Genomic DNA, 14,646 nt, shown 5'->3' with positions numbered 1-14,646 from the left:
CTTTAGAATTTTCCTGGACACTCTGTGTTGGTACTGGACACGTGACACAAGGAGTTAGATATGGGTCTACACAAAGTGAACTACAAAGGTTTTTAATAATCTTTGAATTGGGGCAGGGTGTCCTTGTTGTACACTGCTGAAGTAGCTTAGCTATACACTGAGCTGCATAGTTTTGTACTAGTGTATTCTCTTCTTTTTTAATCGTTTCCATCAATGGTTTTATGATAGGATTTAATTTATCTGGAAGCTGCTGCAAGCTCACAACTGCACAGGCTGCAAACGTATGCACTCTCAACTGCAACAATTGCCACTCCTGGTTGGTCTCTGTAACAGTCATTTGGACCTGCTGTCGTTTACCATCTAACTGCTGTAACACTTGAGGATTTAAGTCAAAAGATGATGTGACTTCATTAAAAACAGTAGTGACCTATTAAAAAAAAAAAATTAAAAATCATTAATCACATCAAATCCAAGTAGACTGTAAATTTCTGTAGACGGTAAGCTTTTCTGTTTTGACTGCAAGATCCACAGTATCTAGTATTCTTTAACATTCAGTTAAGTTAAACAACTGTCTCAAACCTCTTAACTAACCTTTGTTTTAATCTTAACATTAACATACTCTTCAAGAAAGAAAACCTCTTGAAAAGAACAAAACTATCTATTTGTTCAATATATCTAATGAGTTTGAAAATCACACTGCATGCCCACAGAGTAATCTGGTGAAATGAGAATGCTATAACCAAATATAAACTGTTAATTATGGAATACCAAAATTCATAAACTTCCTTGAGAAATAGAAAAAGATTCTTCCCAACTCAAAAACTTTTAGGGTAGCTGTTGGTAATTGGTTAAGTGTTGCTAACTGGATTATTTTCATTCTTTCTTTGACCTACCTCCTGGTAGAAATGAGCAGGCAACAGGAGAGGGGGGTGGAAAAAGGATGCAATAGTTATTAACTCTGTAACTACCAAGAGCAGCCTAAGGTTACAAGACTATTGCATCAGATCACTTTATAAGCTCCATTAAGAGACAGCTGAATCCATCTTTTTAAATAGCTTTATTGAGATATTATTCATATACCATACAATTCACCCAGTTAAAATGTAGAAAACAATGTTTTTTTTGCCCAGAGTTATACGGCTATCACAATTTTAGAATATTTTAATCACCCCAAAAAGAAAACCCATACCCATTAGCAATCACTCCTCATTTCCTCAACCCCCGCCCCAACCTAGCCCTAAGCTACCATTTATCTACCTTCAATCTTTATAGATTTACCTATTCTAGACATTTCTCATGAATGGAATCATACAATACGTGGTCTTTTGTAACTGGCTTCTTTCCCTTAGCATAATGCTTTCAAAGCTTATCCATGTTGTAGTATGTATTAGTACTTGATTTCTTTTTACTGCTGAATAATATTCCATTATATGGATATATCATATTTTATTTATCCATCAGTTAATGGACAGGACGTTTAGGTTGTTTCCATTTGTTGGCTATTATGAATACCGCTGCTGTGAACATTTGTGTATAAGTTTTTGTGTATCTGTTTTTCAAATCGCCATTTAAAGACTGTGTAATGATCTACATAACAAAAATAGTCCTGTTTGATAGGTAACTACAATCATAAAGAGCCTCCATAAATAGATCCAGTCTGATTAATATTGGTCAGAAAAGCCTGTAACAATGGAGTAATAAAGTTTTTTTAAGGGACAACCTTATTTTTAAAATTTAGATATTATCAATTCCATTATTAATAACACTGATGTTAGACTTTTATTATGGAAGAAAAAAAGCACACAAATAAGATCTTCTCTTATCATTATAAAATATACCAGTCTTTAAGCTATTATCTTACCTGCTTGACCTTGTTGATCTGTTCACCCCTAATGAAAACGATCACATACCACTTCTAGCTTATACTTTCCACTTTGTTTTTTGTCTGTTCTATATATTTGAGTTCTGCACAAGATTTATTTGAAACAAGGTTTCACTGCTAAAAGTCTGAAAACATTGTCCTAAACAACACATTATGCTTCTGTCAATTTTCAATGAGTTTAGGCAACTGAGAAAAAGCTACCCAACATTAATTAATTCACTCATTCAACAAATATTTATTGAGCACCATCAAAAGATGAGTAGGGCTCAATAGCTTAACATGTTCAAAAAATGCAGACACTAATGTGGAAGAGAGATATATAAGAAAAGACAATGTAACATAACTGAATTAAGTGCAAGGTGCTGTGGGAGTACAGATGGGTTGCTTTACCCTTCTTAGGAGAAGAGATTAGCAGAGCCTTGCCAGAGGAGGCTGTGCTGGGTTTTTAAAGAATGGGTAAGTCAAGGGCTGTAGGGATACCTCAGCAAGTAGACAAAGTGAAATAGGCAGTGGAAAGCAGGGCACTGTCCAAGGAACTGAAAACAGTTATCATGGCCTGAGCACAGGCTGCAGACGGAGGAGCGTTAAGTGATGAACTTGGGATGAGGGCAGAGGTTGAGGGTAGGGAATTCCTGGCAAAGGAAACAGGAGGTCAGGTACAGAAGTGAGGGAGTGTGGTGTACTTCTACAAAAGAAAAGCTAACTGGTTAGAGTGGAGGGAGTTTGAGAAATAATGTGGAGAGAAGAGAGAGGGAATTTAGAGAAGGTGTTGAAAGTAAGAAAAAAAACTGATCAGCAAGGAAGATGATGTTTTTAAGCAGGGGAGGGATGTGTTCAGAGTGGCATTAAAGGACTACTGCTAGTCTGGCACAGCATGCAGGATGAAATAGATCAGAGACTGCCTGGAGCTTCAGAGATGAATCAGGACCCAGACATAAAGTGCTAAGGCCTTTGACTAGACTGTGGCAATGGAAACAGAGAAAGATAAATACATGAGATTTTTTGAAAGTAAATGTTGACAAGATTTGTGACTATGGATAAAAGGGGTATTTTTCTGTTTAAATACAAAATAATCCAGCTTTGGTTGTGTTGAGCTTGTAGTGACAGTGAGATACCCAAGTAGAAAGCCTAACAGGTAGAAGAACATCAAAGATCAAGAGAATATAGTATAGCACATAGATAAGAAAAGTAAGAATGATGAAAGAGACAAAGAGACACCGCAGAGAAATACCCATATTTTGGCAGGAAAACAGTGGTTCAGTGAAGTAAACAAAGGGCAGTGGTACCTAGACAAGGTAACTTTTAAAAACTCTTTCCTCAATACTCTCTCCCAGAGATTCCAGGATTTATGCTCTCTATCCCAGTTCAAAACCACTGGATTAATAAAGCTGATGAAACAGAACAGCAGAGTTTCATTGAAGGGTAAGGAGTTTGAAAAAGAAAAGCTTAAAAGAAAGAGCCATTTGATGAGCTTAAAAAAGAAAAGTTCCCAGAAATAACTGGAAGGGACTCCAGACCATAAAGAAAACTCACGAGATTTAATTCCAGCCAGGCACAAAAAAAGGGGGGGGTAGCAGGGAGGGGAGTACAGAAAAACAACTTCATAAAATTGTGAACTCAGAAAAAAAAAAAAAAAGGAGCAATTTTTTACTTTTCTTACAGGTGAGAACAAAAAAAATTCAACTATATTATTTTTCAACTAGAAAGAGGGATAAGGGGATAAGAAATGAAGATTGTGATTTCACCAGAACCAACCCAAGTTAAGTGGCTCAGTTTCTGGTCCTGTAAAATCAAATCAGGAAGAAATGACTTACACAACAACTTCAAGGGCTTACTAAGTACAAAACTGCAGCAATCAAGACATTACTGTTACCACAAGGAGAGACAAACAAATTGAACACAGTAGAGACCCCAGATACACTTATACTGTCAGCTGATTTTTGACAAAGGTGCCAAAGCAATCCAATGGGGAAAGGAAAGTCCTTTCAATAAATGTTAGAAAAACTGAATATCTATACGAAAAACAAATGAAACTCAACTTTAACTTCACACTATACACAAAAATTAACTTACAATGGATAAATCTAAACAAACTCTAGAACTACAAAGATTTAGAAGAAAACATGTGAATACTTTCACTACTTGGGTATAAACGAAGGTTCCTTTCACAGGACACAGGACACAACAACCATAAAAGAAAGCAACTGATAAATCGAACTCTTAGAAATAAATGATAAAAAGACGAACAACTTAATTTAAAAAAATATTTGAACAGACACTTCAGAAAGGAAGATGTACAAATGACAAGATATAAAGAAGTGTTCAAAATTACTAGTCATCAGGAAATACAAATTAACCCACAAGACACTATCACATACCCACCAGAATAGTTAAAATTAGAAGGCTAACAATACCAAATGCTGATAACAACGTGGAGCAACCAGAATTCTCACCTATTGCTGGTCAGAGGGTAAAATGATACAACACTTTGGGAAAAGACCTGTAGTTTTTTATAAAAATAAAAATATGACCTAGCAATCTACTGCTATTTATATACCTCAGAGAAATAAAAATACATCTCCACTAAAAGAATTGTACCGGAATTTTTATAGCAGCTTTATTCATAATAACAACTGGAAACAGTCCAAATGTCTGTCATCAGGAGAATGGCTTAGACTAATTGTGGTATAGTCATACAATGGAATAAAATTTAGCCAAAAAAAAAGAGAAGGGAATTGTAAATCAAAATACAATTAGATACCACTACACACCTATTGGACCCCTGCTGGCACAGTAGTTAAGAGCTATGGCTGCAAATCAAAAGGTTGGCAGTTCAAATCCATCAGTCGCTCCTTGGAAACCTTATGGGGCAGTTCTACTCTGTCCTATAGGGTCGCTATGAGTCGGAATTGACTCTATGGCAACAGGTTTTGTTTTTCTTGACACACCTATTAGAATGGCTAAATCCAAAAACACTGACAACACGAAATGCTAGTGAGGATCTGGAGCAACAGGAACTCTCACTGCTGCTGGGAATGCAAAATGACACAGCTACTTTGGAAGAGTACGGCAGTTTCTTACAGAGCTAAACATAGGCTTATAATATGATACAGCAATTGTGCTCCTAGTTATTTGCCCAAATGAAATGAAAACATATATCCACATAAAAACCTGCACATGAATGTTCATAGCAATTTTATTCATAATTGCCAAAATCTGGAAGCAACCAAGATGCGCTTCAACAGATGAATGGATAAATGAACTGTGGCATATCCATGCAGTGTAGTATTATTTACCAATAAGAAGTGAGCTATCAAGTCAAGAATACTTGGAGGATTCTTAAATGCATATTGTAAAGTGAAAGAAGCAACTCTGAAGAAGCTACATACTGTATGATTCCAACTATAGGACATTCTGGAAAAGGCAAAACTACATACAATGAAAAGATCGGTGGTTGCCAGGGGTTCAGGTGGCGGGGGGGCAGGGGGAAGGACGAATAGGTACAGCACAGGATATGGTTAGGGCAGTAAAACTATTCTCTATGATACTGTAATGACGGACACATTATATTATGTATATGTCAAAACCCACAGGATATAAAACACAGAGTGAACCCTAATGTAGACAATGGACTTCAGTTAATAATAATGTTGTTATAATTGCTTCATCAATTAAAACAAATGTACCACAGGAATGCAAGATGTCAATAACAGGAGAAAGAGTGGGAGTATATGAGAACTCTATTTTCTGCAAAAATTTTCTGTAAACTTCAAACTGCTCTAAAAAATAAGGTCTATAAATATTTAAAATTCGGTTCCTCAGTTTAAAAAAAAAAAAAGAATGATCGATACATACAACATGTATGAATCTCAAAAACATCAGGCTGAAAAAAATCCTTACACCAAAGAACACATTGTACATGATTCCATTTCTATGAAATTCTAGAACAGATAAAACTAACCTATGGTGAGGGAAAAATCAGAACAATGATTATGCGGGGGCAGGGAGAGGTAAGAATTAACTGGGAAAGGGTGATGGTAATGTCCTGTATCTCGATAGGGTCTGGGTTTCACAGATGGATGCAACTGTCAAAACTCATCAAATGGTCTACTCAACACTTGTACAGTTCATACTATATAAATTTTACCTCAAGAATGAGTAAAGAGAAATACTGAACTCTAGTTAACGATATATGTGTTGAAGTATACTGATGTCTGCAACTTACTTAGAAATACATCAAAAAATAAGACAGAGTGATGGTTGGAAAAGGGGTAGACACATGAATATATACGTAATAAAGCAAATTTACTAGAATGTTAACTGTAGAATCTAGTTGGTGAATATGTGAGTGTTCGCTGTGTATTTCTTTCACTTTTCCTATACATTTGAATGTTTCCATTATAAAATGTTGGGAGGGGAATACTCAGGAACTTGTAGAAGCAGTTTTTCCAATGAAAAAACATTTAACAGCTTTTCCCAATAAAGGTGCATTGGCAATGTCAGAGTTTGAGGTAAAAAATTCCTTCCTGTTATAGACTGAATGGTGTCTCCCAAAAATGTGTGTCAACCTGGCTAGGACATGATTCCCAGTATTGTGTGATTGCCCACCGTTTTGTCATCTGATGTGATTTTCCTGTGTGTTGTAAATCCTAACCTTTGCGACGTTAATGAGGCAGGATTAGAGGAAGTTATGTTAATGAGACAGAACTCAATCTACATGATTAGGCTGTATCCTGAGTCAATCTCTTTCTGAGATATCAAAGACAGAAGCAAGCAGAGAGACAGGGGGACCGCCTACCACTAAGAATGAAGAACCAAGAAGGGAGTCTGTCCTTTGGACCCAGGGTCCCTGTGCTGAGAAGCTTCTAGACCAGGGGAAACTGATGACAAGGACTTTCCTCCAGAGCCGACAGAGAGAGAAAGCCTTCCCCTGGAGCTGGCACCCTGAACTCGGATTTCTAGTCTCTGAGACTGTGAGAGAATAAATTTATCTTTGTTAAAACCATCCACTTGTGGTATTTCTGTTATAGCAGCACTAGATAACTAAGACACTTCCCTATCCTCTTATTTTAAGAAAAGTCAAAACAATTAAAGATAACCTTTCTGAAGGGTAGGAACGACAGGCTACCAAGCCTAAAAATACTCAACAAATCAGCGTGTTTTTCTGGTAAACATAACAGGACAAACTTCTAATCCTTATTTCACGCTCTCTCTAAAATTTTAAAAGTTACCTCTTTACTCACCAGGTCATTAGCTTGATCTATTGTAAAAACATTGTGGTTTACTCTATTACCAACTTCAATATGTGCATCAGCTAATGATGAAATAAGCTGTTTACATTCATTCTGCATTCGTGTGAATGGAACGGCAATTTCATCATAATATAAATGTTCTGAAAGGATATCAAGTAAACGTGGCTGCACAGCTAGGGTAACAGCTTTACACTCCTAAAATATAACAGACAACAAACATTCAGAGAATATATATATAAACACAATTTTATAGATGCATAAATATTTAATTGCAGACTACCAAGTTCTAAATTCCTACTGATCTTGAATTTATGGTGTTATCTCCCAGAACAACATAGTTAGTTGCACAAAGAGAAAAAGTATTACACCCAGGCTACTCTTAATATTTCAATATGAATGACCACGGAACATGCACATGGAACTATTATAATTCCATTCAATTTTCTACCTAATTATTCTCACTTTACTCAGAGAATTTATTCATGGTTTACATACAGACCATAGATTAACAAGTACATAACTGTAAAAAGAAATCAGTCAGAAAAGAATACTTAGCATGCACTAAAACTATTATTTAAAAATTCATTATTAGATTTCTTAACAGTTGTGCCCATAGCTTCACATGCCATACTGTAGAAATGAATATATAATTTAAAAGCTACTTACCTGCCCCCAAATTTAACTAACCCCCCTCTCTCTGGTTGTTGCCTGCCCCAACCAGACGGGGAATGGCCTCAGTGGTGAGCCATGAGGGGTTCTGTGGGATCTGGGTGATCAGCCTGGGCTTCACAGAGTAAGTCCAGAGAAGCTCTGTGAGGGTCCAGAAACCGAACTGTCAACACTTGCTGCTGAGTCTGAGAGGCACAAAAACACAGCATCACTGCCTCTCCAGCACATCGAGTCCTGCCTAAAAACAGATGAGCCTTGCTTCTTTCCAGAGGCAAAGCTGGGGTCTCAGTTGCAACAGAGCATGGCTCAATTACTTTTAGACACAGCTTTGACAAACTGCTAAGAGGCAGTAACAGGCAACTCTCACAGCAAGTGCAGACAGTTAAATTTCCAGAATTCCAGCCAATGGAATAAACAAAGCCTGTAGGAAGTTTCTCTAATTTACAGAAGCAAGTTTTATATAAAATTAAATATCTCACTAGAAGTTAAAAGCTAAAGGGTTGCAAGGGAATGGCTTATTTAGAAACATGATTTTGATTTAAATGCGGAAGTTTTATTTTTCCTGTGACCAAAAATTCTGCCCTTACTACCCACAGAAATGGAGCTCCAAGCCTCTTATCTTTTGCAGTTTTCAGTGATATCTGAGAAAGATATAGAGGAACGAATGATCACCAGTTTCTGGACTGCCTCTACACATACACGTTTCTAATAAGGACTTTTTGTTAACAGCCTATAGAATAAAAAACAAGTATTAAGTATGGGTATAACTAGTAGTCTCAGTTACAAGAGTGAGGGTTTTATGAAAAAAGTCTAGGGTTAAAGGTAAATGGGAGAGAGAAAGAATGTTCCAGTACAATTTGGAATACTTTTCTGTAACTGTTAGCTTTTTATACAAAGAAAAATTTCATTTTTCTGTTATAAAATACAATGTAAATAATCCTAACAGCTAGTGGAAATTGGCTTACTTGTCTTATTACTTTTGAGGCAAAAACTTACCTTTTGTAAAGCAGCCCATTCACAGATTACCAAAGCAACGCTAATCCTCTGTAAAGCAGATTTGGAGTTCAAATGGAAGAGTAGTAACTGGCCAAGGGATTCAGCTGGTTTAATTTCCTGGGTTACCATATTTACACCTGGATCACAAATACAGCAACAAAGTGCTCCTAATAACCTAAGAGGGAGAAAAAAGGAGTTGCTATAAAAATTATTTTAAGTAAAATATGCCCCATCGAAGCCGTAACTTTTTCCGAAGAAGATATAACAATTATCTTCACAAAAAGATAAAAATTCTATTTTAAAACTTAAAAAACATTAAGCAAGATGGTGCAGTCGGCAGCTCCAAGTTCCCATCTCCCCACAAAAACATCAAAAAACAAGCAGAAGCTGCCAGAACCAACTCTGTCAGAACTCTAGAATACTGTCAAAGGTTTATAGCAACCAAGCAAATGCTGAATCAAGAAAAAGGCAACTTAAAAACCATAGTAAAGCTCTGTGGCTTTTCTACTTGCTTGTGTCCTACCCACTCCCTGGCTCGATAGCAATCTGGACGACAGTAGCCTGTGTTCTCAGTGTGGGACATTGTCCCCTGATTCTAGTGGGAGCAGAAAAGACTTTCTTTGTAAATTATGGTGTGTGTTTGTTCTAACCTGTCTGCGGGCTACCCCAAGGGCTGATGCAAGGTACATTTCTATGTTTTGCCTATCTTGGAATTCACTCAGTGTGGACAAACAGCCTGGGCATTGCTCAACACTGTAAAGCGAATGATCAACTCGAAGCCACCTATGGCAAAAGAGTAAGGTTGAGACATACAACAGACCAAAGAGAAAGTTTCTCTGAGAAGTAAGAGCATTCAAAAGCATTTGTGTATAGGGGAGAATTTAGGAAGGCATGCCATATCCAGGACAAGACATATGTTCAAAAAAGATCTGAGAAAATCCTAAGCTTTCACCTCAGGCTGATCTCTAGACTCAGTGTAAGCCTGGCTAAATGTTGAAGGAGCATCCCAGCACATAGCCAATCTGCAAAGACTGAGAGGTGTTTTTTTTTTGTTGTTGTTTAGTTTCTTATTTGTTTTTGCTGCTGGTGTTCAAGGATCTCTCTGCCAAAACACTACTAGCAGAACACAAGCTGAAGGAACAGAGATTTCATTGACCACAAATGACAAGGAATACAGTCTCTGCAAAAACTAGTTTGGAAAAGTCACTAAACCAGTGGACTACTACAGCCTTCAACCATTTCAAAAAAAAAAAAAAAAGAACATATCCTGGGGAAGGAGGAAAATCTAATTTCCAGAGCTACAACATGATAATATTCAAATGTCCTATTTTCAACAAAAAATAACAAGGCATACAAAGGAACAGAAAAGGCCCATTAAAAGGTACAAAATAACAGAAACCATCCCTGAAGCCTAGACATTGAACTTACAAAGACTTTAAAACAAGTCTTAAATATATGAAAAGAGCTAAAGGAAAATGATACATGAACAAAATGAGGATATCAATAAAGAAACATAAAAAGGAACCAAACAGAAATTCTGGAGCTGAACAGTACATGAGCAACAAAAGAAAAAATAGATGACTTGGACTTCATCAAAATTAAAAACTTCTGTGCATCAGAGGACTTTATCAAGAAAGTGAAGACAACCTACAGAATGGAAGTAAGAATCTGTAAATTATATATCTGGTAAGAGTTTAATATCCAGAATAAAGAACTTATACAACTCAACAAAAAAAAGACAAACAACCTAATCAAAAAATGAGCAAAGGACCTGAACAAACATATCTCCTAAGACTTACAGATAGCCAACAAGCACATGAAACGATACTCGATAGTAAAAAAAGTTAAACATAGAACTACCATACTAGCCGGCAATTCCACTCCTGGACAAACACCCAAAAAAACCTGAAAGCAAGAACTCAAATAAATACTTGTACACCAATGTTCACTGCAGCATTATTCACAAAAGCCAAAAGACGGAAACAACCCAAGTGTCCGTCAATAGATGCATGGATAAACAAAACTTGGTTTATGTATACACTGGGATATTATTCAACCATACAAAGGAATGAAGTTCTGATACATGCAATGACACAAATGAACCTTAAAAATCATTATGCTAAGTGAAGTAAGTCAGACACAAAAGGACAAATATTGTATGATGCTACTTATATGAAATATCTACAATAGGTAAATACATAGAGACAGAAAGTAGATTAGAAGTTACCAGGGGCTGGGAGGAGGGAAAAATGGGGAGTTATTGCTTAATTAGTATAGAATTTTTGTTTGGAGTTATGAAAAAGTTTTAGAAATAGACGGGGTGATGGCTGCAAGATATTGTGTACTGGAATTAATGCCACTGAAATGTACACTTAAAAATGGTTAAAATGGCTAATTTTTATGTTATATGTATTTTAACACAATAAAATTAAAAAACAAAAAGCAACAAAAGCTTTTTTAATTAAAAATGTTTTCTTACTCTTTCTTTCTTATTCTGTAATCACTATGATAAAGGAAAGACTGACAGACACATCACAGGAATCATTTGGTTAAGTGACCTTTGAGGGCCAGACCTGTGAATTTATGACTACCTGGCACTTGGTGTATACTCACTTGGCTGCCATCATTCTGGCCCGCATAACCACAAAGTCCCTGGAGGCTGGGTCTTCCATGATAGTGTCTGCACCTGCGATATACTCCTGAAGTACTTCTTTACTCTGGCTTTGGCCTTGGCGCACCTTACCACCTGCTTTTTCCTAGAGGGAAAGAGGAAAAAAAAAAAATAATTAAAGAGTAATCACTAAAAAAGACAAGACTAAAAATACTATCATTTGTTATAATCCTAGTAGAACAGATTTTTACACAAAATTTTAATGGATAAAAATTACTATGTATTTTGTGAAGTTTCTAATAAAATAGTAACTTCTCCTTACGTTCAACTAATAAAATCATACTTAAAATAAAGGCACACAGTCCTTATATGGTTAGCATATTAATACTTATGAGCTGAACATACAAATACATTATGTCTCTCTAATCATACCTTGGTTCTAGCTTTTACTTCTAGCAACATATTTAAATCAATAGGTAAATGAGAAGGCTGCATCATTAAGCAAAGCCAAGCACCCATCCACGGACAAGCAGCTGCTACAATGTATTGTACTGAAGCCTTGCTTAACAGTTCCATCCAAACCTACAGAGAAAAAGGGAAAAAATGAAATTTTTCTAATAAGTGCTTAATAAAACCTAATACTTACTTCTAGTGTTAATTTTTTTAAAAAAGGAGGAAACAGCACAGAAATTAATTTTAAAATTCAATGTAGAGACTTATTTTGAAATACTATAATTTTTGATAGGCATATTTACTAAAAAAAATGAACTAAAAATATAAAAAGTATTTCTCAATATTTTATGGAAACCATTTAAAATGAAATATGCCTATAAAAATAATTTGGAGTTTCAAATCTCAATAAGAAACTGAAATCCTTTCCATATATCATAAAGCTCAATATAAAAGCTGTCCTATATTCAACACACATTTCAAGATGTAATAGCTCCTCAAAATGTAACTAATAACACACAAACACCAGAAAAGAAACTAGGTAGCGGGGAGCTCCTAAAATCAAACACTTATGCTCATCAAAAGACTTCACCAAAAGAGTAAAAAGACAACCTACAAACTGGGAAAAAATTTTTGGCTACAAGATATCCGATCAGGGTCTAATCTCCAAATCTTCAAAATACTACAAAATTTCAACCACAAAAAGATAAGTAACCCAATTAAAAAATGAGCAAAGGATATGAACAGGCACTTCACTAAAGAAGACATTCAGGCGGCTAACAGATATATGAGGAAATGCTCACAATCATTACCATTAGACAAATGCAAATCAAAACTACAATGAGATACCATCTCACCCAAACAAGGCTAGCACTAATCCAAAAAACACAAAATAATAAATGTTGGGGAGGTTGTGGAGAGACTGAACACTTATACACTGCTGGTGGAAATGTAAAATAGTACAATCACTTTGGAAATTGATTTGATGCTTCCTTAAAAAGCTAGAAACAGAAGTATCATATGATACAGCAATCTCACTCCTTGGAATATATCCTAGAAAAATAACAGCTGTCACACAAATAGATACATGCACATCCATGTTCACTGCGGCACTGTTCACAATAGCAAAAAGATGGAAACAACCTAAGTGCCCATCAACGGATCAATGGATAAATTATCGTACATTCACAATGGAATACTATGCAACGATAAACAACAACAAGTCCATGAAATATCTCATAACATGGATGAATCTAGAAAGCATTATGCTGAGTGAAATCAGTCAGTCAAAAGAGGACAAATATTGTATGAGACAACTATTATACGAACTCAAGAAAAGGTTTAAACACAGAAGAAAACATTCTTTGATGGTTACGAGGGTGGGGAGGGAGGGACAAGGAAATTCATTAACTAGATAACTAGACAAGAATTATCTTAGGTGAAGGGAAGGACAACACAAAATACAGGGGAAGTCAGCACCACTGGACGAAACCTAAAGCTAAGAAGTTTCCTGAACACAACCAAACACTTCTAGGGACAGTGTAGCAGGGCTGGGGGTCTGGGGACCACGGTTTTAGGGGACATCTAGGTCAACTGGCATAACAAAGTTTATTAGGAAAATGTTCTGCGTCTGAGGTCTTAAAAGCTTGCGAGCGGCCATCTAAGATGCATCAATTGGTCCCACCCCACCTGGAGCAAAGAAGAATGAAGAACACCAAAGACACAAGGAAAGTATTGGCCCAAGAGACAGAAAGGGGCCACATAAACCAGAGATTCCATCAGCCTGAGACCAGAAGAACTAGATGGTGCCCAGCTGCCACCAATGACCACCCTGACGGAGAAGACAACCGAGAGTCCCTGATGGAGAAAAGTGGGGTGCAGAACTCAAATTCTAGTAAAAAGACCAAACTTAATGGTCTGAGACTACAGGAACCCCAGAATACATGGCCCCCCAGACTCTCTGTTAACCCAAAACTAAAACCATTCCCGAAGCCAATTCTTCAGACAAAGATTAGACTGGACTATGGGACATAAAATGATACTTGGTGAAGAATGTGCTTCTTAGTTCAAGTAGATACGCAAGACTAAGTGCACAGCTCCTGTCCGAAGGCAAGATGAGAAGACAGAAAGGGATAGAAGCTGGTTGAATGGACACGGGAAATCTGGGGAAAGGAGGAATGTGCGGTCACGTTATAGGGATAGCAACTAGGGTCACATAACAATGCGTGTATAAATTTTTGCATGAGAAACTAACTTGAGCCGTAAACTTTCACCTAAAGCACAGTAAAAAATAAAATAAAAAAGATACAATAGCTCCTGATAAGTATCCTCTGCTAAATTTAGAGGTAGAAATACCCTAGCATAAATTAAGAACAGTGTTAAGTTTTCATTCATGATCTTACTCAGTAAGGTAACTTTCCTGATGCTGAACGTTAAATGGGCTATGACCAGCATGTAGAAATACCACCACTGTTAATCTAAGTTTATTAACCAGGAGTCACCTCAGAGGCCAACAATTCAAGACTAACTTAACAGATTCTAAAGGTACAACTTTGCCGTTTCCCCATAAATGCCATTAAATATATCAAATGGGTCTTTCTTTAAGATTCCAACACATCATGGCCAATCTTGCTAAGTAAAGAAAAAAAGTACAAGTCTAAACTATGACAATCAGACTCCATATATTACCAAGAGATAGTCTGCAGGATAAATAAGCATACTGATAAATAGCAAAATAAGTGATGAAGAATAATAGTTTCCATTTTATTTTTTGTATTGAGGCTATC

At 36.4% G+C, this 14,646-nt stretch overlaps 1 protein-coding gene across 2 annotated transcripts in view; it reads right to left on the bottom strand.

Moving 5' to 3' along the window:
* The window catches only part of BTAF1 (B-TFIID TATA-box binding protein associated factor 1), a 107,441-nt gene that overhangs the window by 30,004 nt on the left and 62,791 nt on the right, over positions 1-14,646 (bottom strand). For both annotated transcript variants that reach the window (XM_004369927.2, XM_023739980.1), the window contains 5 exons: positions 11,843-11,992; positions 11,413-11,555; positions 8,800-8,974; positions 7,126-7,329; positions 1-427 (listed from right to left, as the gene is read on the bottom strand). In XM_004369927.2, the coding sequence (XP_004369984.2) occupies positions 1-427; positions 7,126-7,329; positions 8,800-8,974; positions 11,413-11,555; positions 11,843-11,992 (1,099 nt within the window). The remainder of the gene's footprint in view (positions 428-7,125; positions 7,330-8,799; positions 8,975-11,412; positions 11,556-11,842; positions 11,993-14,646) is intronic.

The sequence above is a fragment of the Trichechus manatus genome, unplaced genomic scaffold (assembly GCF_000243295.1).
Source record: "Trichechus manatus latirostris isolate Lorelei unplaced genomic scaffold, TriManLat1.0 scaffold00007, whole genome shotgun sequence".
NCBI classification, from domain to species: Eukaryota; Metazoa; Chordata; class Mammalia; order Sirenia; family Trichechidae; genus Trichechus; species Trichechus manatus.
The sequence above is the reverse complement of the archived record's forward strand: the minus strand, read 5'-3'. Positions and strand labels throughout refer to the sequence as shown.